The sequence below is a fragment of the Dasypus novemcinctus genome, chromosome 13, assembly GCF_030445035.2.
Source record: "Dasypus novemcinctus isolate mDasNov1 chromosome 13, mDasNov1.1.hap2, whole genome shotgun sequence".
NCBI classification, from domain to species: domain Eukaryota; kingdom Metazoa; phylum Chordata; class Mammalia; order Cingulata; family Dasypodidae; genus Dasypus; species Dasypus novemcinctus.
The window spans coordinates 63,057,321-63,084,895 of NC_080685.1; the positions used below are offsets into that span (position 1 = coordinate 63,057,321).

General features: G+C 38.2%; 1 protein-coding gene and 1 pseudogene across 1 annotated transcript in view; both read left to right on the forward strand.

Annotated features, from left to right (window-relative positions):
• LOC101424853 (lymphokine-activated killer T-cell-originated protein kinase pseudogene) lies at window positions 1-819 on the forward strand (annotated as a pseudogene).
• Window positions 820-13,443: 12,624 nt separating this feature from the next.
• The window catches only part of RGSL1 (regulator of G protein signaling like 1), a 103,757-nt gene continuing 89,625 nt past the window's right edge, over window positions 13,444-27,575 (forward strand). Inside the window, exons 1-3 of the mRNA XM_058309318.1 lie at window positions 13,444-13,456; window positions 15,882-15,964; window positions 26,271-26,345. Coding sequence (XP_058165301.1) covers window positions 13,444-13,456; window positions 15,882-15,964; window positions 26,271-26,345 — 171 coding nt within the window. The remainder of the gene's footprint in view (window positions 13,457-15,881; window positions 15,965-26,270; window positions 26,346-27,575) is intronic.

Below are 27,575 nucleotides of genomic sequence, written 5' to 3' on the forward strand. Positions count from 1 at the left end.
CGCTGAGTTAGCTGCGTGGGGTCTTTTTAGAGGTCACTCGGCGTTGTGTTTTCAAGACCGTCTTGTCCGCTGTGACTCTCGGCTCTGGACTTCTAGTGGTTACTACAATGGAAGGAACAAATAATTTCAAGATACCAAGCAAATTATCTGAAAAAAAGAAATCTGATCACCAAGAGGCCTGTCTCATTCTCCTTGGGCTGTGAAAAAGATCAATTCTAAATGTAATGATCATTATCAAAGTATGTATGAAAAGAGACTAACTGATGAAGCTAAGATTTTGAAAAGCCTTGATCATCCGAACATTGTAGTACCTGCACCAAGAAAAGAAACTGCTTCATGGAGATATAAAATCTTCTAATGTTGTAATTAAAGGTGAATTTGAAACAATTAAAATCTGTGATGTAGGAGTTTCTCTACCATTGGATGAAAATATGACTGTGACTGATCCTGAGGCCTGTTATATTGGCACTGAGCCATGGAAACCCAAGGAAGCTTTGGAGGAAAATGGTATTATTACTGACAAAGTAGATATATTTGCCTTTGGGCTTACTCTCTGGGAAATGATGACTTTATCTATTCCACACATTAATCTTTTAGATGATGATGATGATGATGAAGATAAAACTTTTGATGAAAGTGACTTTGATGATGAAGCATACTATGCAGCTTTGGGATCCAGGCCACCTATTAATATGGAAGAACTGGATAAATCGTACCAGAAAGTAATTGAACTCTTCTCTGTCTGCACAAATGAAGATCCTAAAGATCGTCCTTCTGCTGCACAGATTGTTGAAGCTTTGGAAATAAATATACAGTGATCACCTCATATTCATTACTACTTCAACATGATATATGGCTCATGTATATAAATGTTCTGTTAACTGTAATACATTTGCTGTGATACTCTGAACTTTGATCATCTGTAATTAGACTCTTTCAAAGTAGCCTATTTTAAGACTATAGCACCTTGTTAATATTTGAACAACCATTTGGGATTGTCATGAGTTTTCCGCAAAGTTTAAGAACCAGCTACTCAAGTACTTGAAATTGTTCATACAGATTTAAAACACTACCAATAAAATGCTTAAGTTCAATGTCTAACATTAATTCAGGTTGAGTGACAATTCTATTAATGATCTTTCTCATTCTCTATTTTAATGGACTATTGAAATGAGAAGATTGTGTAGTACAAAATAAGTCTACATTTGCTTCCATTTTAAAACATTAAACCTTTTACTGGCCACTGACCTTTCTTGGCTAGCTATGCTTATTAAATATGATATAAATGGAATCAGAAAATTTGGCTTAAAAGAGTAGCTCCCTTAGTATTTCTAGATTTTTTCTGTAAGAGCAGTTACACTTGTCTTGCTTTTTTGGATCTCCCAGATCTTTGATTTTCGCTGTAATTTATTAAATATATTTTCTGTAGTGAAATTCTTTTTAAAATTAATTTTTTTGGATTTTAGGCATTTCACAGTTTTGGTGTAAAAATATTAAAGCTCAAATAATATTAACAATAAAGGACATTTTAGGTACAAAAAAAAATGAATTGCGAATAAAGTATGGCTTACATTTAAAAAGTGTTATACTACTTCAGATAGACTGTATGATATATGAATATATCTCAGTAAAACAGCTTAATAAATAAATAAATAACTGTGCAAGAATATTTAGAAATAGCAACTATATATAGCAGGGGGAACAGATTGAGAGGTGAAGAATTTTCCTGTTTGTCTGTCTTTTGTTTATTATTATTGAAATAATGAAAATGCTCTAATAGTGATTGAAATGATAAGTGCACAACTATGTGATTATTCCAAATACCATTGATTGTACACTTTGGATGAATTTATGCTTTAATAATATGTTTCAATAAAATTGATTTGTTACTTTTTTAAAAGTTTTATACTTACTTTATATGTATATAAATATGTATGTATGTAAAGACAAGATAAAGTTTTTTAAAAATGATTTTGCTGAAAAGAGATTCTTTATTGTGTGTCCCAAGCTGAATTTTTAGGCTACCATATTTCTTCAGTCAATTATCAATTGCCTCATTCATTAACAGGGTAACACACAACAAGCACATCTTTTTTTTTCCTTTCTCTAATTACCTTTTTTAAAATTTAAAATACATAGATCACACAAAATGTTACATTAAAAAATATAAGAGGGTCCCATATATCCCACTCCCCATACCCCCCACTCCTCCCATGTCAACAACTTCTTTCATTAGTGTGGCACATTCATTGAATTTGATGAATACATTTTGGAGCACTGCTACACAGCATGGATTATAGTTTACATTGTAGTTTACTCTCTTCCAGTCCATTCAGTGGGTTATGGCAGGATATATAATGCCCTGCATTTGTCCCTGCAATATCATTCAGGATGACTCCAAGTCCTGAAAATGCCCCCATATCACACCTCTTTTTCCCTCTCTCTGCCTTAAGCAACTCCCATGGCCACTGTCTCCACATCAATGATATAATTTCTTCCGTTGCTAAAGTCATAATAGTTCTATAGTAGAATACCAGTAAGTCCACACTAATCCATATTTTATTCCTCCACCCTGAGGACCCTGGGATGGTGATGCCCGATCCACCTCTAAATTGAGAGGGGGCTTAGATCCCATATGGTTGATGGATGGGATTCTCCTGCTTGCAGTTGTACACTCTCTTGGCTCCTTGGTGTAGTGGTTGACCATCCTCACCTCCTTGTTAGCTAACCTAGGTAAGTCCAATAAACTGGAAAGTAGGTGTTGCCACTCTGCTGAGGCTCAGGGCCCAGCTGGCACATGGACAGTCCAGATAGGCAAGTCTTCTGAGCATACACCAACCCCAGCACCACCCACAGGTTCAGTAAAAGTGACAGAAGAGGCATGTGTAGAGAAGTAACATCTGAGTCCAACTCCATCACACTCAGGAGCACAAATTCCAAAGTAAGGCCCACTAGCAAGGTACTAATTTCCAGTGTCATCTGCCATGACAGTAGAACCTAGGTGTCTCCATAGCCCTCAGGAGCACCACTAGCTGGGATTGTATCTACCTTGGCTGTCTCTGGGATCCTGCTGAGACATGCATAAGCACAAACCCTCCTATTCATTTTTAAGTTTCTTAAACGCACTTGTCTTTACCATTTCCCCCTTTTATTCAAGGTCTTTTTCTAGTTGCATCACCAGCTGGTGATGGAAGTAATCCCTTGGTGCCAGGGAGGTTCAGCCCCAGGAGTCATGTTCCATGCTGGCAGGAAGGTAATGCATTTACATGCTGCATTTGGCTTAGAAAGTGGCCACATTTGAGCAACATGGAGGCTCTCAGGAGGTAACTCTTAGGCACACTGCAGCTCTAGGCCTAGTAGAAATTTCAAGCACACAGGCTCATAAGCATAGTCATCAGTATCAAGGATCCATCATTGGACCATCCTTCTTCACTGGTCTTTGCCCTTGCACTTGGGGGATTGTTGCTGTTCCATTGGGGAATGTGACAGAGCTCCTCCACATGGAAACTCAGCATTCCCTCAGTTTTCATATGTAACTCTAGCCACTATGACAATATCCAACAAATATCTGAACATATCTATATGCCCTATAGGCATGCCCTGGAGAACTCCCTCCCATCCATGCATCCCCAATCAATGACACCCCACAACAGTGCTCCTTCCCTGCCATAATTGAACCCCTCTGTGATGCAAAAGTTCTTCAAAAATGAAGCCTAATATATTGCCCAATTCAATTAGTAAGAAAATGGAATAGTATTGACCAGTTTAAAGATTAGCAATTGAATACATAATAATTTAGAAAAACTAAAATAAAACAAAAAATAAATTGGGGTATTACAAAATGAAAAATATCATAAAACTTTGTTTTGACGTTTTGCCTTTCCTCACGAAATAGGTGTTGCCCTGCATGTACAGTGGCAAGGCAATCTCTTCCATTCCTTCCTCAGTGTCTGTATCCCTTTTTTAATTTTTTTTATTTTTAATTTTGTCCTCTAAAACCTTTTAGATTACAGTAAAGTCACATATACAGTATAGGGGACTCCCATATACCCAACATCAAATCCTTTTCCCCTTTCCCCAACAATGAATTTTTTACATGTGGATGTTATATTTACTACAGCTGTTGTACAGATATTGAAATATAGCTACTAACCATGGTTCCATTATGGCTTACATTATGGTTTACATTTTAGACTATACACTTTTATAAATTTTTGGTGAAATTTAGCATGGCTTATATCCATCATTGCACAATCATGTGGCACACGTCCATTGCCCCCAAGTTACCCCCTCTTCCATCTATTCTATTCCTCTCTCCCCCTCCCCTCAAGACCCACAGTGACAACCAAGCTTCACTGCTTGATGGACAAGATTCATAGATATGTACTATGCTGAAGCTTTGACACTCTAGTCTGTCCTTCCCCACTGGGAGCTACCATGTTCTCAAGAGACACCCTCTCCTCTGTTTGAGAATATCAGGCCTCCCCAGGATGGGGGTACCACACTTTCCTGCACATTGTATGTGTCTCCACCCACTGATATAACCCAATATGGCAAGATGAGAGCTCACACACTCCCTAGAAACCTGCCCCAGGTGCAACCTGTGCCAGATGCACCCCATCAAACACCTTAAACCAGTAAGCTTTTCTTATTATATTTTCAAAAGAGTTTTCTCAACAATATAGTTTCTTTTTTTTTTTAATTTTTAAAAAGATTTTTAAAAATTTATTTCTCTCCCTTTCCCCCCACTGTCTGCTCTCTGTGTCCATTTGCTGTGTTTGCTTCTACATCCATTTGCATTATCTGACAGTACTGGCAGCATCTGGCAGCATCTCTCTTTTTTGTTGCATCATCTTGCTGCATCAGCTCTCTGCGTGTGAGGTGCCACTTGGCTGCACTTTTTTCATGTGGGGCAGCTTTCCTTGTGGGGCACACTCCTTGCACGTGGGGCACCCCCCATGTAGGGGCACAGCACCCCTTTGTACACAGCAGCACTGCACATGGGCCAGCTCACCACATGAGTCAGGAGGCCCTGGGGATCGAACCCTGGATTTCCTATATGGTAGGTGGACACTCGATCAGTTGAGCGATGTCCGCTTCCGTCAACATGTACCTGAAAATCTCCTGTGTTCACCTGCTCCCCCCAACCCTTCCCCGAATTCCACAGACCATCTGACCCATCCTCCCAACCTTAGCCCCCCTCAGGCCTGCAAAGCCCAGCCTAATACTATCCTTATACTCTCATCTTATCCCTTTACTACCCAACTACTTAACTCAACTTTACCAGAGATTTCGCCCATGTGAGCATTGGCTCACAACCTCCCTATCCCCCCACCCCATATTTGCTGTAAGCCTATCTTCCTGCCTCTGGCTCTCTGAGACAGCTTTATTTGCTTAATCCACATCAGAGAGGTCATGTAGTATTTGTCCTTTAATGCCTGGTTTGCTTCACTCAACATGAGGTCCTCAAGATTCACCCATGTTATCCCATGTGATAGTACCATATTCCTTCTTACAGCTGAAAAGTATTCCATTGTATGTACATACCACATTTTGTTTATTCATTTATCTGTTGATGGGCTTTTGGGTTGATTCCAACTTTTGGCAATAGTGAATAATGCTGCTATGAACATTGGTGTGTATATAATGGTTCGTGTCCTTGTTTTCAGTTCTTCAGGGTACCTACCCACAGTGGAATTACTGGGTCATATGGCAAATCTAGAGCTAGTTTTTTGAGGAACTGCCAAACTCTCCTCCACATGGCTGGATCCTTCTACATTCCCACCAGCAGTTGATGAGGGTTCCCATTCCTCCACATCCTTTCCAACACTTGTAGTCCTATGTTTTTTTAATAGTCACCAATCTAACAGGTGTAAGATGGTATCTCATTGTAGTTTTGATTTGTATTTCCCTAATAGCTAGTGATGTTGGGCATCTTTTCATGTGCTTTTAGCATTTGTATTTCTTCTTAGGAAAAATGTCTGTTCAAATATCTTGCCCATTTTTTTTCAATAGGTTGTTTGTCTTTTTATTTTTGAGATATAGGATTTCTTCATACATGCTGGATATTAGGTTCCTATCAGATAGATGGTAACCAAATATTTTCTCTCATTGAATAGGCTGTTTTTTCACTTTTTTGACAAACTCCTTTGAGGTGCAAAATCTTGAGGAGGTCTCACTTATCTATTTTTTCTTTTGCTGCTCATGATTTGGGTGTGAAGCTCATGAAGCCATTTCCTATTACAAGGTCCTATAGATGATTCCTTACATTGTCTTCCAATCTCTTTATGGTCTTGCCTCATATTTAGAGCTTTTATTCATCTTGAGTTGATTTTTGTATAAGGTGTGAGATGGTAATCCTCACTCATTCTTTTGCATAGGGATATCCAGTTCTCTAAGCACCATGTGTTGAAGAGGCCTTTTTCTCCCCGTTGAGTGGGCTTGGTGACCTTGTCGAATATTGGATGACTGTATATGCAAGGATCTATATCAGAACTTTCAGTTTGGTTCCATTGATCAGTATGTCTATCCTTGTGCCAAAACCATGCAGTTTTGACTACTATAGCTTTGTAGAATGTTTTAGAGTCAGGTAGTGTGATTCCTCCTATTTCATTTTTCTTTTTCAATATGTCTTTGGCCATTTGGGGCCTCTTTTCCTTCCAAATAAAAATCATAGTTAGTTTTTCCAGTTCATTTAAAAATGCTGTGTTGATTTTTATTGGTATTGCATTAAATCTGTAGACCAGTTTGGGTAGGATAGACACCTAAATGATATTTATTCTTCTTATCCATGAACAGGGAATATTCTTCCATTTATTTTTGTCTTCTTTGATTTTCTTTAACAGTGTTGTGTAGTTTTCTGTATATAAGTCTTTTACATCTTTAGTCAAAGTAATTCCTAGGTATTTGATTTTATTTTTTACCATAGTAAAATGTATTTTTTCTTGATTTTCTCCTCAGATTACTCATTATTGGTGTACAAAAATGCTACTGATTTTTGCACATTGATCTCATAACCTGCAACTTTCCTGAACTCATTTATAAGTTCAAGAAACTTTGTTGTAGATTTCTTAGGGTTTTCTATGTAAAGGATCATGTCATTGGGGAATAGTGAAATTTTGACTTCTTTCATTCCAGTCTTAGTGCCTTTTATATCTTGCATTCGAGGAAGTACTTCAAACACAATGTTAAAGGGGTGTTAGTGGGCATACTTGTCTAGTTCCCAATTTAGAGGGAAAGCTTTTAGGATTTCACCATTGTACATGATGCTAGCTGTGGGTTTTTCATATATACCCTTTATTGTGTTTAGAAAGTTTCCTTTTATTCCTATCTTTTGCAGTGCTTTTATCAGGAAAGGGTGCTGTATTTTGTTGAATGCTTTTTCTGCATCTATAGAGATGATCATTAATTTTTTTCTTTCAACCTGTTCATGTGGTGTACTATGTTGATTGATTTCCTTTTGTTGAACCATCCTTGCATACCAGGGATGAAACCCATTTGGTCATGGTGTATAATTCATTTGATGTGTTGTTGAATATGATTAGAAAGTATTTTGTTGAGAATTTTAGCATCTAGGTTCATTAGAGAGATTGGTCTATAGTTTTCCTTTCTTGTGGTGTCTTTGTTTGGCTTTGGTATTAGGGTAATGCTGGCATCATAGAATGAGTTAGGCAATGTTGCTTCTGTTTCAATTTTTTGGAAGACTTTAAGCAAGATTGGTGTTAGTTCTTTCCAGAATGTTTGTTAGAATTCACCTGTGAATCCATCTGGCCTGAGACTCCTCTTAGTTGGCAAGTTTTTAATGACTGTTTCTATCTCTTTACTTGTGATTGGTTTGTTGAGATCATCAATTTCTTCTTTCATCAATGTAGGCCACTTATGTATTTCTAGGAATATGTCCATTTCCTCTAAATTGTCCTTCTTGTTGGCATATAGTTTTTCAAAGTATCCTCTTAAGATACTCTTTAATTCTGTGGGGTCATCGGTGATATTCCATTTCTCATTTCTTATTGTATATATTTGCAACTTTTCTCTTTTTTTTCTTTGTTGGTCTAGCTAAGAGTTTGTTAATTTTATTATCTTCTCAAAGAACCAGCTTTTGGTTTTGTTTATTTTTCTAGTGCTTTCTTATTTTCTATTTCATTTAGTTCTGCTCTGATCTTTGTTATTTCTCTCTGTCTTCTTCCTTTGGGATTAGTGTATTAGTCAGCCAAAGGGGTGCTGGTGCAAAATACCAGAACATTCCATTGTGTTCAGAGAAATTATTTTGTATGATTTCAATCTTCCTGAATTCATTGAGACTTTCTCTGTGGCCTAGAATTTGGTCTATCATGGAGAACGATCCATGTGCACTTGAGAAGACTGTATACCCTTCTGTGTTTGAGTGTAGTATTCTTTATTTGTCTATTAGGTTCAGATCTTCTAATATAGTATTCAAAGTCTTTCTTTATTGATTCTCTGTTGAGATGTTCTGTCTAATGGTGTATTAAAGTCCCCCACTATAATTGTAGAGGCATCTATTCCTCCACTTAGTTTTTCCAATGTCTGCCTCATGTATTTTGAGGCAGCCTGGTTAGGTGCATAAATGTTTATAATTTTTCTTTCTTCTTGAAAGATTACTCCTTTTACTAATATATAACATCCATCTTTCTCTCTCACAATAGTTTTGCATTCAAAGTCTATTTTGTCTGATATTAGTATAAGTACTCCTTCCCTTTTTTGGTTATTGTTTGCTTTTAAGATTGTTTTCCAGCCATTCTCTTTCAGCCTCCTGGAATCCCTGAGTCTAAGGTGGGTTTCTTCTAGACAACATATAGATGGGTCATATTTCCTTATCCATTTTGCCAATGTGTGTCTCTCAACTGATGAATTTAATCCATTTACATTCAGTGTTATTACTCTCAAGGAATTACTTACATTAGCCATATTTTCTTTGGATTTGTGTTTGTCATATGTTGTTTTTCTTTTTCTTTTTTTCTTTTTGGTGTTCTTCACTCTCCTCCAACTCTGTCTCCCCTGTTTTTTTTCTTTCAACCTGCAGAACTCCCTTTCATATTTCTTGAAGGACAGATTTCTTATTGGCATACTCTCTTAGTTTCTGTTTATCTGTGAATATTTTGAAAACTCTATCATTTTTGAGTGCCAACTTTGCTGGATAGAATATTCTTGACTGGAATTTTTTTTCTTTTAGTACCTTGACTATGTCATACCACTGTCTTCTTGCTTCCATGTTTCAGCACTTAATCTTATTGAGCTTCCCTTGTATGTGATGATTCTTTTCTCTTGTCTTCAGTATTTTCTCTTTGTTTTGAGCATTGGATAATTTGACAAGTACACATCTTGGGGTAAGTATGTTGAGATTTATACTGTTTGGGGTGCACTATGCTTCCTGAACATGTACATCCATCTCCCTCAATAAGTTTGGGAAGTTTTCAGCCATTATTTCCTCCAACACCCTTTCTGTCCCCTTTCCCTTCTCTTCTCCTTCTGGGATGCCTATAATGCATATGCTTGTGCATTTTATGTTGTCATTCAAATCCCTAAGTCCCTCCTGGATTTTTTTCTAACTTTTACTCTATCAATTCGACTATTTGTTTGCTTTCAGATGTACTGTCTTCCACATCACTAATTCTTTCCTCTGCCTGTTCAAATCTGCTGTTGTTTGCTGAGAGTATATTTTGGTTTCTTGGATTGTGCCATTTATCACCATCATATCCATTATCTTTTAGTGTATGTTTACAATTTCTTCAGTAGGCTTTCCAAGTTATTTCCTTAATATCCTTAATCTCTTCCTTCACTTCATTCTTTGGTCCATGATATTTGTTTGGACAGCTTTGATTAGTTGTTCGATGTTCTGCTCCTCTTTCTGGTTTTTAGTTTGTTCACTGGACTGTGTCATGCCTTCCTGATTATTGATATGGTTTGTAATTTTTTGTTGCTGTCTGGTCATCATTTCATCTTGATGGGTTTGTTTAGTTGATGAGCTTCTCCATCTAGTCTAGGGTTTTATTTAATTGCTGTTTGTGTGTGTGTGTGTGTTAATTTTTCTCTTTGACACTTTATTCTTCTCATTCTATTTCCTTGTTGTAGTGTAAGTTCCCTTAAGCATTCACCCTTTTTGCTGTGTTTTCTCCAGATCAATGTCCTGATATGGTGGGTTTCCAAAACAGCTCACTCAGACAGAATTTTGTCCTCACTCAGCCATTTTTTTTTTTGTAGGAAAGATAATGTGGGTGCACTTAATCTGATGCCATCTTGCTATGTCCTCTCCCCACACACACATCTTAAGAGAATTTAGAGTGAAGCTTGGGACAGTTCTATAAGCTCATTTTATTCCTTGGACTATATTCTCCACTGGAAAAGGTCTATCACAACCTGGATAAAAGAAATAGAGCCAGGGTCTCTTCTTAAAAGAACAGCATACACTAATGTGTATCCACTTTCCTTGAGATGGTAGGATTTCAGACTGCCTTTCAATCAAACTGTGTGAAAACATTCTAAAGTACTTATTACTGCCCCACTATCTTCCCCACAGTTCATAGAGACTATTGGTGCCATTAACAATGAAATAGTAATGGTGAAATCCCTTTCCTAATTCTTATTTTATGTATTTGCATTTTCTCTTTTATTCTTTCTTAGTCCTAGCTAAGAGTTTGTCAATTGTATTAATCTTCTCAAAGAACCAGATTTTGATTTTGTTAAATTTTTCTAGTGTTTTCTTATTTTCAATTTCATTTAGCTCTGCTCTACTCTTTGTTATTTTCTTCTTTCTACTTGCTTTGGGATTATTTTGTTTTTCTTTTATCTAATTCCTCCAGGTGTGCAGTTAGGCTTTGATTAAAACTCTTTCATCATTTTTAATACATGCATTTATGGCTATAAATGTCCCTCTTTGCACTGCTTTTGCTGCATCCCATAGGTTTTGATATATTGTGTTCTCATTTTCATTCATTTCAAGGTACTTACTGATTTCTTTTGGATTTTCTTCCTTGACCCACCGATTGTCTAAGAGTGTGTTGTTTAGCTTCCATATCTTTGTGCGTAATCTGTTTTTCTTCTCCTTACTGATTTCCAGCTTCATTCCATTGTAGTCAGAGAAATTACTTTATAAAATTTCAGTCTTTCTGAGTTTGTTGAGAGTTGTTCTGTGGCCTAGCATGTGCTCTATCCTGGAGAATGAACCATGTGTGCTTGAGAAGAATATATATCCCACTGTATTTGGGTATAATGTTCTGTAAACGTCTATTAGATCTAGATCCTCTAGTGTATTGTTCAAGGTCTATTTCTTTATTGACCCTCTGCCAATATGTTCTGTCTAATGGTGATAATGGTGTATTAAAGTCCCCCACTGTAATTGTAGAGGCATTTATTTCTCCATTTAGTGTTTCCAATGTTTGCCACCAGAGGTTCTGAGGGGAGGGAGCAGTAATAATAGGAGTAATGTGGGAGCATTTTTGAGACATTGGAATTGTCCTGAATGACAATGCATTGATGTATACACACCATTATACATTTTTTCATAACCTATGAATTTGTGTGAGGCAGGATATAAACTATAACATAAACTATAGTTCATGGTTAGTAGCAATCCTTCAATATGTGTTCATCAATTGCAAATGTACCATACTAATGAGAGATGTTGCTAATGTGGGAAAGTGTGAGAGGGAAAGGGGTGGGGTATATGGGAATCCCCTATATTTTTTATGTAACATTTATGTAATCTAAAGTTTCTTTTTTTAAAAAAATGAAAAACAAACAAAAAGCAATGAAATGGGGGTCACTCCAACAATGACAATGAAAAGCCAGAGGCTTAAAGTACATGCAGGTTAGATTCCTGACTCTTCCAGGACACAAAAGGAAAGCATGCCAAATGTCTCCCACACTTGCATGGTAATAAGAATCACCTGGGGTGCTTGTTAAACATATAAATTCCCAGGTCCTTTCCCTGGCAATTCTGATTTAGAAATGTTGAGGTGGGCTTAGGAGTCTGTATATCTTACAAGTGCTGCAGATGATTATCATCATCAGGCAAATATAGGAAATATTGGTTTTGAATTAGATAGTCCTGAATTCAAATATCAGCTCTCATACTTATTAGCTGTGTGCTAGCTCAGACTCAGAGTCCAGTGATTTCCCAAAGCTCTGGGCATCTCCTTTCCCCCAGTGTGTAGTTAGCATGCCTAGAAATGTTAGGAGGTCCATTTGGCAAAGACTAGGAAGAAGATTCAGAGCAAATACTTGCAAAAAATATTGCAACATGCTTTCTTTTTATTTAAGAGGCATGAAGACTCTGTGGGTTGGATCACACTGGCTTAGCTGCCTATAATGATAATCACACACTTTGTCTTTGATGGTTAACACCAACTCCCATTGAAGTCAGAAAGCCAATTTTCAACTACAGCATCTTCCAGCATTTCTGGCCAGTCTAACTGGGCATTTGTGCCACTACTGCTGGCACCACTGCTATTGAGCATGTGTTGCCACTGGCACCACCATGCATAATCTCTAATTGTCCCTGAGTCTTTGGGTCACCCTTCAAGATGAAAAATTCTGGGTGGCAATTCTGATTTTCTGAATCTTGTCCTTCTGCTAGGGTCAGGGATGGAGACAGTCCCTCTAGTACTTAAACAATAATTCACCCAAAAATAGAAAGGTCCTAGGGAGTTACTTTTAAGAATGTTAAACTTATGAGGTGAAAAGGAGATTTCATTTACAGGCATATTAGAAACACTAGAATATTTGAAAAACCATAGATTTTTAAATCAGAGGCCAGGGTCAAATCTCAGGGTTGCCACTTCGTAATTTTCAATGAAAAGAGGGTGATGATAATCTGTTTTGCAGGGCTGAGGGATTGAACGAGAAAAATTACAAAACATCCAGTTTAGCTTATCTATCATGGAAGCATTCAACAGATGTTCTATGTCTCCACAAAGCCAATGAATAATAAAGTAATCCATAGCCATTCAGCATGAATTGAGAAGGAGAGGGAATAGAAAACAAAACTTGGATATTGGTTGATTTTTTCAGCTTATGTGAGAGACAAGTCATTAGACATTCATTGAGTACTTTCTAAATTCTCTAGAGGGTATTAGATCAAAAGGACTCATTAAAAAAAACTTCACAGATTCCTGCTCCCCTGAAGCATACCATTAAGTTAAAGAGACAGAACCTAAACCCAGGACCTCATAGCTATAAAGAACCTGTCAATGTACACAAAATAGTACAGACCAAAGGCCTTAGTATAGGAAGAGGCTGATAAGTTCAAGGGGAGCCAGGAGATCAGGTAACAAAGACTGCAGTCTGCATCAGAGATAAGTAGGTCACTGCCTGATGGAATCTGGAATCTCTTGGAGGAGGTGTCATTGTGCATTCAAAAGTGTTGAGGTTCTGTTGACTGCAGGCTAATTCTGCTCCTAATCACAGTGGCAGGAAGAGCATAGCAACATGAGCAACGCTGGTGAGTCTCTGAATGAATGGTGTTTTCTTTCAGTGGTGGCTTCTTGAGTCCCCCAACAAGGCAAACCACCCACTTTCCCGATCATTAATAGGCCTGAGTCTCTCAGGGGCATCATATGTGGTTTTTATGTTATTCATACCCTTTGTTTTCCTTCTCTTTTCTTGCCGCTCCTGCCTTCTGCCTCTAGATCTTTGGGGGTAGGCAGAGCTGCATTCCTAAGTCAACTAAATCAGGACAGAGGAATTGACATGCCAATTAGTTTATTGTGTGCCCTACTTTATCCAAGGAGAAGACCAGCACAAGGTTTGGGGTTATCCACTGATTTCTTTTGTGCTCAAGTCAATATCATTGTTGTGTGCAATGAGAGCTAAAAGCCTTCCCAGATTATTAGGAAGTCCGAAATTAGAACAGGTGAAAATGGAAGAACAGAAGTGAAGAAATGGTAAAATGGGGGAAGGGAAGTACATGGAGAGCCTTATACCCATTAAGGAAACTCAAAGCTCATCGAGATTGTCTTGTCAATGGCAGGGACTTTCACAGTTAAGTCCCTTGTCACCAGCAGTGTGGGCAGCTATGGAAAACATCATTTGAGAAACTCCTGCCAAACCCAACTTGCCTGTATTCAAATAACGTAGTCATTCAACAAATTCATGCTATGCTCTGTGAAAGGCAAAAAAGGATTGAAGATAGTCTTTTGAAATAACAATAATTCATTGAACAATTCAGTCAACATTTACAGAACTTAGACATTGCACAATCACTGTTAGTGCCTAGAGAAAGATGAAGAGAGAATGCCCCTCTTCTCAAAGAGCTTAGTCTAGTGATAAAGACAGATATATTCATGGATAAAAGCAAACTAATTTGTTAATTATAATAACAGAAGTACATGATCCTATAGGAAGTAGTGATCAATTCTACCATTGTGGGGTGCTTTATCAAGAAAATTATACATAAACTAATTTCTAATGAATAACTAGTAATTTGTAAAGCAGACTAGGATTGGGGAGGACATTTCAGGTAATGGGGTTCAGGTGGGAACAAAATCATGGTGGTTTGAAGTGAGAGACCACAGCAAGTGCAGTAAATAACAATGCCTTGATTTGGCTGGTAAACAGGAGGCAGCACAGGGATGGAGTGAAGGGGCAGGAGATGAGGCTGAGAAGGAACCCAAAACCCAGCTTGGTGAGGCCTCATATGCTGTACTAAGAAGAATGACTTTAGCTTGTAGGACATTAAGGAGTTTTTTAAGGATTTTAGCAATCATAGTATGAGCAGATTGAGGGTCCTGGGAAATGGAAGAGACTGGAGAAAAAACCATTTAAAAACGGATGCAATAGCGGGTGAGAGATGATAGGGGCCTGAAATAAGAGAGTGATTTTATAGATGGAGAGGAGAGGACAGATTCCAGAGAAATGTGGAAGAAACCATACAACATGCTCCTTCATTGCATGCGGTGGAGGGAAGGAGGAATCAAAACCAATTCTCCAGTTTCTGGTTTAGACAATTTGGTGGGTGATGTTTGCATGAACTGAGATTGGGAATACAGCCTTTTATTATTAGCTTCAGTAAGATGGGGAAATGCTGGGTCATTGATGGAACAGTTTGTTATCCACTAGCTGAACGTAGTGCTCTAAGGAGCATAGGCAGTGGGCTAGAGTAAATTTAGAGAGAGGAATTTCCTAGTCCACCTGCCAGCTGTATGCTTAGCTTTAGGACATTCAACATTTATCTCTTTGGACAAACTTGGGCGGTACAATGAGCAAACCTGAGAGGACTAGTGAACATGCCGCATGACCAAATCAGTATTCAAAAAGCTGTGTAATGTGAAAGCCCCTATGGCTAAACCCATTTCATGCAAAGCTGATGTAACATGTGGTGTAGGCAATTGCTCTATTATGCTCTGACCCTGGGAAGCACTTGGAGGGCTTCAGCTTTGGGTGCCCCTCCAACCAACAGGAGAAAACCAGAATGGGAATGAGGCCGTGGACAGAATGGTTGAAGAGCTGCCTAGTGACTAGTGGAGAGGGGTTGAAAGGAAGCAGAGGATGGCTTTATGAATGGAAGCACTGTCCCATTTAAAAGCACTTAGGTGCATTCTGTCAGGCTGCAGAGCACAGAATTATGACAAATAGGAAGAAGGTAAAGGATGCTGTTCACCGTGGGAAAAAAAATCTTTCTAACCATTCCATTGCTTCATAAATAGACTGGGTAGCCCTGTGCGTCTGTGAGCTCCCCATGACCAGAAGTATTTAAACAAAGTGAGTTTGCATAGAGGAGTCCTGAAGAGGGGGAGAAATTGAGCTAGATGACCCTGAAAGCCAGCATCATGCCGAGATTTGACCATACGAAATGATTCATTGAAGAGCTTCATTTTCTCATACTGAATGCAATCCTGATTCATGAGGTTTTTTTCCTCCCCTTCTAGATATAATCGGTTCTACAAATCTTATAATTCTGCTAGAGGATGAAATCTTCGCAGACTTTTTCAACACATTTCTTTCTCTCCCGGTAAGTATTCTCAGACGTATAGCCAAACATTTCATCAAAACCTGAATGTCGAATCTCATTGAGCTGAAAGCCAAGAGTATTTTTATTTTTTACTAAATTTACTATCAAATAAAAACTATTTCAACCAAATTGAGAAAATAAATATGAGCCAGAACCTCCTCTAAAATCTCCAGGAGATTCCCTTTATTGACATAACCAAACCCCAAATCTCAGCCTCCTTAATTGCCTTTGCCTCCATCACACTCTGCTGGTACCCAATTTTTTGGCAACAGTAGCTCTACCCACTGAGCCTACCTCACGTCCCCCCACCTCTGCCCCTCTCCTTGGGCTGGTTGCTCTGCCTTTAATCCCTTCCTCATATTCCATCTGCCAAACTGTTACCCTTCTTATATTTCTACTTAAATGCTATTCTCCTTAAGGAATTCCTAGGTTCTCCCAATCAGAACTTATTTTTCCCTGCCTCTATGCCCCTTGGCACTTTGTATCTGTCTTGTGGGGTGTGCATATGTGTGTGCACATGAGTGTGTGCACTGTGATGTGACCGATTGTGAGTTCCTGAAAGACAAGGACCGTGGACTATTCGTTCTGCTCCCCTTACTAGATATCTGGCACAAAACAATTGTTGAACTGTTAAACCTATGCAACTAACAGAAATTTCAAACATCAGAATATTCTTAAACCCAAACCTAGACTAAATCTGCATCTTTCCTGATTTAAATCTTTGGTTACATTTCAATGCTCGTGTCTTCTAAAGTGTGGCTTAGCTCAGTGTGAGCTTTCCTATGGGAACGCCTACTATGAAAAGGTGAAATTTCAGACAAGTGGACAAAAAGCACTCGACTGCTTGCCTCCGTGCCCTTTATTGGTGTCCTACATGTCTCATCCCACAAACACTTAGCAGGTGGTTGCCCTGTGCCAGTCAGAGTGCTTTGTGCTGGTGATGCAGACTTAACAGTACCATCCCTATCCTCAAACTCCTGGTTTAATTTCGAATTAAACATAGGAGGGAAAGATGACTCCTAATTGGAAGAGGGAGAAAAGGCTTCATTAAAGAGGTGACATGAGCTGAGCCCTGTAAGAAGAGTAGGCATTTCACAATGCAGGGGATGAGGAGGGAAGGGTGGTTAAAGAAGTGGGGTTTAAAAGATTGGGGCTTGGAGTGGCAAGAGAAACAAAGGGAGAAAGACAGACAGAACAGAGTAAGTAAAGGCACCAAGAAATGCAATCCTGTGACACTTTGGGGGAAACTGGGTAACTCAGTAAGGCTGAAGAAAAAGCTGTGAGAGGTAAAGAAAAAATAAGGCTACACAGAGCAGGCAGCCTGTGCTTAGGAGTCTGAACATCTTCCTGTAGGAGATAAGGAGTCATTTCAAGTAAATGGTTACATGATCATTTGAGAAGGATTATTTCTGCAGAGGTTTGACAAAGTGGTTGAGATGGATGGTCACCATTCTGGAGGCAGGGAGACTGCATAGGAAATTGTTTCAGTCATCACTTGTCAAAGTGAGAGATGATGGCAGTGTAAAGGGAAAAGGTTGAAAGTAGGAGACATATCGAGATTTTTAACAGAATGAAATCTAGGACTTTGTCACAATTTGAAGGTGGGGAGAGGAAGTGACTGAAAGGGAGGAAAGAGTCAAGAGTAATAGGCTTGGGTGGTTGGGCAGATGGTGATGCCAGCAAGCCAGATATAAAAAAGGAAGGAAAGGAGGGAGGGAGGGAGGGAGGGAGGGAGAGAGGTGGGAAAGAAGGGAAAGAGACTGCTGTAATGAATAACAATTCTTTTGGGTGATCTTCACTCACACTGACACCTCTACCACTTTCTCAATGCAAGGCTTCAGAAGTAATCATAAGACATTTTAGTTAGCCAATTCAGCAACACAATTTGGGTCCACAATAATGTTGTAGAAATAGGGAGAGGGATGTGGGAAGGTGGAATTCCAGCAGATTGTAAGGAAATCCTGAAAAATAGCTGTGATCTACTTAGAGAGAGAGTAGTATTCACATTTTTTAAAACTTTATTTCAAGTTCAAAACACTAAAATAACAGAAAAAGGCAGCTCAACAAGTTAGGGAATGATTACTCCTAAAACTTCTTCCCAGGCTTCTTTATCTCATCTAATTACAACTACTAACTCAATTGTTCCTCCAGTGTTCAGAAAGATACACAGATGAACATAGATCAGTTATTAATAGATAACATTGTCAAGGTCTTCTTATTAATGAAAAAATGAAGAAAAGAAAAATGCTTAATCATATTCATATCTCACAAAACCAAACCCCATATGCTTTTTTACCTTTAGCATTAATATCGTACATTTTTTGCTTTTGCTACAAAAACATTACAATGATGTTAACTTCGTCCATAAATTACTTTTATTTTTTCCATGTATCACCACATTCTTAACACTATGTTCTATTGAACATTCCTATACTTGTATTAACTACAATCTTCATCTATCACCAAGATCATTGTTATACATTCCCTATATTAACCTTCAGCTGTCCTCCAACTAATATTAATCTCCTTAGACTACTTGTTTTAGCCACAATCCCATCCACAAATCAATCATGTTTGTTACATTCATTATAATGCGTTACCATCAAGTCCATCCATTATCATGTATTTACATTTGACTTTATTAAACATTCTACATACATCCAGAATCATCTCCCTCTTCTCATCCCACATTTTGTCTCCCACCAACCTACACTTCATAATCTAACTCCATAAGTCTATTCATTGTATTTAGTTCATATTAGTGAGACCATACAATATTCATCCTTTTGTGTCTGGCTTATTTCACTCAACATAATATCCTCAAGTTTCCTCCATGTTGTCATATGATCTCCCAATTATTTCTTCTTACAGTTGAATAGTATTCTATCATATGAATATACCTCATCTTGTTTATCCATTCATTGGTTGATGGACACTTAGGTTATTTCCATCTTTTAGCAATTGTGAATAATGCCGCTATGAACACCGGTGAGCAAATATCTGTTCAGTTCCTTGCTTTTCAGTTCTTCTGAATGTATTCCTAGTAGCAGGATTGCTGGATCATATGGCAGTTCTGTGTTTAGTTTTTTGAGGAACTGCCAAATCATTTTCTACTATTGTGCACTATTTTACACTCCCAACAAGAGTGAAGGAGTGTTCCAATTTCTCCACATCTTTTCCAGCACTTGTAGTTTTCTGTTTTCTAATAATGACAATTCTGTAAGTAGTGATATTATATCTCGTAGTTTTGATCTGCAGTTTCCTAATAGCTAGTGGTATTGAACATGTTTTCATGTGTCTTTAGGTCATTTGTATTTCCACTTCAGAAAAATATCTATTCAGTTATTTTGCCCATTTTAAAAGTAGGCTGCTTGTCATTTTGTAATTAAGTTGTGTGATCATTTTATATAAAGTAGAGATCAATCTTTTATCAGATTTATGGTTCCCAAAGTTTTTTTTCCCCTTTGAGTTGTCTTTTCATCTTCTTAGCAAAATCATTTAAAATACAGAAGTGTTTAATTTATGTATTTTTCCTTTCATTGCTCGTGCTTTGGGTATAAGGTCCAAGAAACCACCATCTACCACAAGATCTTGAAGATGCCTCCCTACATTTTCTTCTAGAAGTTTTAAGGTTCTAGTTTTTATATTTAAGTCCTTGATCCATTTTTAATTAATTCTTGTATAAGGTGTGAGATAGGGGTCCTCTTTCTTTCTTTTAGAAACAGATACCAATTTTCCAATCACCATCTATTGAATAGACTATTTTGGTCCAGCTGGGTAGGCATCACAGGCTTGTCAAAAATCACTTGATGATAGACGTATCCATTTCTGAGTTTTTTATTCCATTCCATTTTTCAATCTGTCTGTCTTTATGCCAGTACCATGCTGCTTTTACCACTGTAGCTAAGTAATATGATTTAAAATAAGGAACTGAGAGTCCTCCAACTTTGTTCTTCTTTTAAAGACATTTCTCTCTATTCAGGGCCCTTTACCCTTCCAAATAAATTTATAATTGGCCTTTCCAATTCTTCATGAAGGATATTGGAATTTTTATCAGAGTTGCAATAAATATGTAGATTGTATTGGGTGGAATTGACTTCTTTTTTTTTTTAAGATTTTTTTTTTAATTTATTTCTCTCCCCTTCCCCCCCTCCCCAGTTGTCTGCTTGTGTCTACTCACTGTGTGTTCTTCTGTGACCGCTTCTATCCTTATCAGCGGCACTGGGAATCTGTGTTTCTTTTTGTTGCATCATCTTATTGTGTCAGCTCTCCGTGTGTGCAGCTCCATTCTTGGACAGGTTGTACTTTCTTTCCCACTGTGCGGCTCTCCTTGCAGGGCACACTCCTTGCATGTGGGGCTCCCCTATGCAGAGGACATCCCTGCGTGGCATGGCACTCCTTGAGAGCACCAGCACTGCACATGGGCCAGCTCCACATGGGTCAAGGAGGCCTGGGGTTTGAACCATGGACCTCCCATGTGGTAGACAGACGCCCTATCCATTGGGCCAACACCGCTTCCCGAATTGACTTCTTAATGATATTTAGTCTTCTAACCCATGAACACAAATATCCTTCTATGTGTTTAGATCATCCTTGGTTTCTTTTAGCAAGGTTTTACAGTTTTCTGAATAATTGTGAATGGAATAGTTTTTCACTTCCTTCTCCAATTACTCATTAGTAATTTATAGATATGCTGTTGATTTTTGCTTATTAACTTTGTATCTCCTCACTTTGCTGAAACTGTCTATAAGTTCTGATCATTTTGTTGCCAATTTTTCAGGATTTTCTAAGTATAAGATCATTTTATCAGCCAATAGCAAAAGTTTTATTGCTTCTTTTCCTATTTGAGTGCCCTTTATTTCCTTTTCTTGCCTAATTGCTTTAGCTAGAACTTCTAGCACCATATTGAATAATAGTGGAGAGAGTGGGCATCCTTGTCTTGTTCCTGGCCTCAGTAGGAAATCTTTCAGTTTTTCACCATTGACTGCAATGTTAGCTGTGGGTTTTTCATGTATGCACTTTATCATGTTGAGCTAGTTTCCTATCTTTTGGAGTGTTTTTATCAAGAAAAGATGTTGTATTTTGTCAAATTCCTTTTCTGCATCTATTGAAATGATCATGTGATTTTTCTTCTTCAATTTATTAATATGGTGTATTACACTGATTGATTTTCTTATGTTGAACCACCTTTGCATATCTGGGATAAAGCCCATGTGATAATGGTGTATAATTTTATTTTATATTATTTTTATTGCTTTTTGTTTTATGTATAACTTTTTAAATGTGTCTTTGGTTAGCAAGTATTTTGTTGAGGATTTTTGCATCTATATTCATTAAAGAAATTGGTCTATAATTTTTTTTTGTATTGTCTTTATTTGGTTTTGGTATTAGGGTGATGTCAACTTCATAAAATGAATCTGGCAGCATTCCTTCCTGTTCAACTTTTGGAAGAGTTTGAGCAAAATTGGTGTTAGATTGTCTTTAAATGATTGGTAGAATTCATCAGTAAGTCAAATAGTTCTGTCTTTTCATTTTAGGGAGGTTTTTGATAACTTTTTCTAGTTCCTCCAGGTATGCAAATTAGGTCTTTAATTTTAGCTCTTTCTTCTTTTCTAATGTAAGCGTTGAGGGCTATAAATTTCCCTCTCAGCCCTGCCTTTGTTGTATCCCAAAAGTTTAGATAAATTGTGCTCTCATTTTCATTTGTCTTGAGATATTTCCTGATTTCTCTGCAGTTTGTTCTTTGACCCACTGACTACTTAAGAGTTTATTGTTTCATCTCCATATATTTATGAATTTTGTCTTTTTCCACCTGTTATTAATTTCTAACTTTATTCCATTATGATCAGTGTTTTGTGTAATTTCAATGTTTTTAAATTTATTGCAATCTGACTTATGTCCCAGCATATGGTCTATCTGTGAGAAAGATCCATGAGAACTAGAGAAGAACGTATATTCTGCTCTTTTGGAAGAATGTATATTCAAGCTCTCAGTTTCCTTATTTATCCTCTGTACAGATGTTCTATCTAATGCTGAGAGTGGAATGTTTTTATGGAGATAGCTATTTCTCCCTTCAGTTTTGCCAGTGTGTATCTCATGTATTTTGGGGCATTTCTGTTAGGTGCATAAATATGTATTATTGTTATTTCTTCTTGCTGAACTTTCCCTTTTATTAATATATAGTACCTTCCTCATTTCCTACAACAGTTTTACACTTAAAATCTATTTTATCCAATATTTAGTATTGCTACACCCACTCTTTTTTATTGCTTTTTGAGTGGAATATCTTTTTCCAATCTTTTACTTTCACCCTGGTTATGTCCTTGTGTGTAAGACAAGTCTCTTGTAGAAAACAAGTAGATGACTCGTTTTGTTGTTGTTGTTGGTGTTGTTGTTTTAACCCATTCTATCAGTCTATATCTTTTAATTGGGAAGTTCAGTCCATCAACATTCAGTGTTACTTCTGTAAAGGCATTACTTACTTCATACATTTTATTCCTTGGCTTTCTGTTGTCAAATCTTACTATTGTCTGTCTTTTAACCCTTTCATTTTCTCTTATTTATGATCTTTATTTATGCACTCTTCTCAAGGGCTCTCACCCTTGCCTTTTCCTTTTAGCTATAATATGCCATTTGATATTTCTTATAGATCCAGTGTCTTCATAACATACTTTCTCAGTTTTTGTAAAGACTTTAAACTTTCATTTCTGAAGGATTGTTTTGCCAGATAAAAAATTTTGGGCTAGCAGTTTTACTCTTTCAATACTTTAAATATATCATACCGCTGTCTTCTCATTTCCATGGTTTCTGATGAGAGATCAGCCTTAGTGAGGCTCCCTTGTAAGTACTGCATTGCTTTTCTCTTTCTGTTCTCAGAATCTTATCTCTATCTTTGACTTTTGAATTTTGAATAGTGGCTCTCAATTCAGATTTATTCTGTTTGGGATGTGTTGTCTTTCTTGAATATTGATATTCTTATCTTTCATAAGGGTTGGAAAATTTTCAGTCAGTATTTCCTCAAATATTCTCTTTATCCCTTTGCCATTCTCTTCTCCTTCTGGGACACCTATAACATGTATGTTTCTGTGTTATGTGTTGTCATTTGATTTCCTGAGACCCTGTTCAATTTTTTTGCATTCTTTTCTCTGTTCTCCTATCTTTTCAGGTTCAAATGTTCTGTTTTTTAAATCACTTATTTGTTCTTCTAAGATTTCAAATCTGCTGCTATATATGCCTCTAATGTTTTGTTTTGTTTTGTTTTGTTTTGTTTTGTTTTGTTGAAGTTCAGTGGTCAGGGATTGAACCCAAGACCTTGTATGTGGGAAGCCAGTCCTCAATCACTGAGCCACACTGGCTCCCCTGAGTTGGTTTTTTCATTTGTTTGCTTGTTGTTATTTTGATTTTTCAAGGAGGCACCAGGAATCTAACCCAAGCCCTCCCATGTGGGAAACAGGCGCTCAATGGCTTGAGTCTATCTGCTCCCTCTAAAGTTTTTTTTTTTTAATTATTTTTTTAAAGATACATAGATCACACAAAATGCTACATTAAAAAATATAAGAGGTTCCCATACACCCCACTCCCCATACCCCCCACTCCTCCCATGTCAACAACTTCTTTCATTACTGTGGTACATTCATTGCATTTGATGAATACATTTTGGAGCACTGCTACACAGCATGGATTATAGTTCACTGTAGTTTACATTCTCTCCCAGTCCAATTCAGTGGGTTATGGTAGAATACATACTGTCTTGCATCTGTTCCTGCAATATCATTCAGAACAACTCCAAGTCCTGAAAATGTCCCCATATCACACCTCTTTTTCCCCTCTCCCTGCCTTCAGCAACTCCTGTGGCCACTGTCTTGACATCAGTGATATAATAATTTCTTCCATTGCTAGACTCACAATAATTCTATAGTAGAATACCAGTCCTTAATTCCCATAAGCACTGTTACTTTTTTTTTTCTGTCTTTCAATTTGTTCTTTATGATCACACAGTGTCATCTTAACCTTCTTTATCTCTTGAGTTATATTTTCCTTCATCTCTTAAATTGATGAAGGAGGTGTGAATTTTCAGCAGTACCAGGGATTGAACCCAGGACGCCTTAAGTGCTTAAATCACTGAACTACATCCACTTCCTTATTTACTTTTTTTGTTTGTTGGTTTGTTTGAGGTACCAGGGCCAGGAATTGAACCTGGGACCTTGTATGTGGGAAGCCAGCGCTCAACCACTGAGCCGCATCAGCTCCCCTGAGTTGGTTCTTTAGTTTGTTTGCTTGTTGGTTTTTTGTTTGTTTGTTTAGGTGGCACCAGGACCCAAACCCAGGACCTCCCATGTGGGAAGCAGGCACTCAATTGCTTAAGCTTGCTCTCTGTTTCTTAATTGTCTTAAATCCTGTGTCTCATCTAGATTCTTGGGTTTTTCCTTCACCTTGGCTATATCTTCCTGTTAATATGAGTTGTTATCTTTTGTTGATATCTAAGCATCTGATTATGTTGGTGATTTTGCTCTTTCCACCATTTTCTCTCTCGCCTAGTGGTATATTTCACAGCTCTTCTTTGATTTTTAGTTTAATTTTTCTAAAACTTTAATATTACCCTGTTTAAGTAATCAAAATGGGGACAAGGAGCCTCTAATGGGACCCAACTAGATCTACAATGCCTGGGAAAGAAATGGGAGAGACAAACTTGTCCTCCTTCATTTTCCCAGATGGCCAGCAAATGGCGCTCCTTGTCAAAGAACTTTCATGGAGAGGAATCCTTCAATTTCCACTAGCTCTTCTAAATCAGCAAGTTATGGTGGTTATATTTGTCAAAGAGAAACTACACTCAGCCCTCTGCCACACCCTCCCTCATCCCAGGGAGGAATTTGTCCCTTCCCCCTCTGTTGGCCTCAGATTTACCAAGGCTGTTCGCCTCAGTGGAGGGAGGTGGGTGGTGTTCCCAGTTGTGGGGGTATCAAATCATCGTTTTGTCCTTGGCCTTTCCATCTCTCCACCCCCAGACCCTCAGATGATGCATGTGGAACTCTCCTGGTCTGTCAGTCCCCAAGGCAGCTCCCTCAGATGACTTCTATGCCTTCTCCCCTATTTTGCCAGAGCTGTGCCCTGCCTGAGCTACTCCTCTACCATCTTGAATCCGTCCATATTTCTCATTGAATACTGTTATCAATTTCCAAACTGCTGCCATTTAATTCCCATTTAATCCCCACAATCCCCTTGTGAGGTGAAAAAGATTCCCTTTTTATCTCAGAAGCTAAATGACTAGCGTAACATGACCCAGTGAAGCTGTCCCTCACCTCCTGCCCTCCATGGTACAGCTGTCGTGGAGAGTCTCATGACCTCACAGTCTACCACACACCTCCTAGCGTACGCCTAACTACCACTACTTAATACGCCAGGCAGGCCGTGGTGTGCAAATACCCAGTGCAGAGCAGGAGGGATCACCAAGAACTGAGTCTCCTTCAGAGACTTCTCTTTGTAAAATGTAGGCAGCACTGTCACCTTCCCTCATTATTTCTCAGCCAAAGACAAAGGGGATAGAAGTTGGGGGAGGGGAGGAGCAGAGCACAGACTGCAAATGTTTGGGCTTATCAGTCTTGGGGAGATGGACAGATTGACTGGCATGATGTGCTCAGCCAGAAGCTGGGCCTTCAGGCCCTCTAGTTTATCCTCAACACTTCTGGGACACTTGGAGTCATTTCAGAGCCCACAGTGAGACAATAGCTAAGCTTAGTTACCTGTAAACCTAGAAGCCCTTTCCAAGCAGTCTTAAAGCTGGTTGCCTAGGCAACAGTCCTTCTCCATGACAAAAGAGGGCAGCAGCCTGGAATTACTCATCAATTGTGAACGTGCTCAATGGCTCCATAAGTGACTTGTTCCCCTGATTCTCATATCTTCCATCCTCTGTACTTTATCCAGCCCAAGATTTTATGGAAATATAAATCCAATTATTATGAAAAGGTTTTACATCCTTGCTTTAATTTTCTAAGTCCAGGGGAAAAAATGAATAAAGCAATGCACAAGCCAATTGGTTTTAGTATCACAGACTTTGGCATTTGCACAAGCAAGATGGCTCTCAGGTTGGAGGCTGGGGGAGCCAAAATATAAATGTATCTTGCAAATCAGTCCCCCTGGGGTGCTTCTGTGCAAGATAAGGTGATTCAGTGGAGTAAATTTAAAAATTCACATCCCTTGGAATAGGAAAGCAGTGGAACCTGTCTTACCCTTTGGCTGCAAATGGACTGTGCCATATATATGAAGATAAGCACTATCCCCTTGGCTGTTTCTTAGCTTTCTTTTACAGGTCTTTGGTCAGGTACCATTTTACACTGTTGAAAATTCACAGTGGAGCTTGTGGCCAGAAATACCATTTGACTTGGTGAGTAAGGTTCTTTAATGATGGTGGGTTTGGGGACGGGAAAGAGAGGTAGAAGTGGAAGTGTGGATTGGGAGAAGAAGAGGGCGACCAAATGGTGACTGGAAGAAACTGTAAAGCAGGTAAGTAGAACAAACAGCACCAAACCAGGTAGACATTTCTTTTTAATGTTTTAACTCTTTAGCAACCAATTGCTGGTAAATTCTTTCTTTTGTATCCTAGTCCATAGTTAGCCAATGGGATTCATCTCTCACGTCCATGTTGATTGTTAGATATTATGTCTGAAGGGCTATGTTGGGGAGAACTTTGAGGGCACATTAAGCTTAGTTAGAAAGAGTCTGGAAATTGATTTCATTGTCTGGGACAGGAAATGGGAACCCTTGTGGAGTGTGTGTACCATTTGCATTATAAGATGTAGATGAAGTTCTGCAATTACTAATGGCTACTTAATCATTCTCTCCCAGAAGTATACCTTTCTCCCAATAATTTTTTTCTCTTTATACATTTTCTTCTTCTTTGTTTATTGTCTTTCTCATCTCACTGTCCCCCTTTCTTATTCCCCTTTTCTACTATGTGGAACTTAGGCCTACTGGTGCTTTTCATGTACCCTACTAATGACACATGGGGCCAGAAAGATGGCTCTCAGTTCTGCTTATAACAAGATTTTGTTCCCCAGGATCTGGAGAGCTGAGAAAGACATTCCACTTAGATTATTATATTTGATTTCCTTAGGAGAACCTTGAAACACAATTTAAAAAATTTTTTTCTCCCTTCTCTGGTGGCTCAAGTCCTTGGGGATCCATGCTGTTATCTGAATAATGTTGTATGTGAGTCTGTGGGTTTCTGAACATTTTTTTCAGTTTATATTAGGGGCATTTGAGAAATTATGAGTGTTTACAAAGAAGCAGGCTGGATAGAGTTATGACCTTACAGCACAGACACAAATCTCATCTACTTTTTCTCTGTCAAGCAGGATATGAATCTTCTTTTAAACAACATTACCCAGGAATAAGGAAGAATTTTTTTTTTATGATAGACCAAGACTTTCCTTCCTACCAATCCATTCACTCCTTTGGGAGCCTCAGCACCAGCTGCCTCTTCTCCGATTTTATTTTTCAACATTTCCTCTCCTCCAGGCCAAATTTTGTGAATATGAGGCTATTAATTGCCCCCTTGATAAGTTGCATTTCTTCACCTTTCCATATCTCTTTTCCATTCCTATTTTGTTTGAAC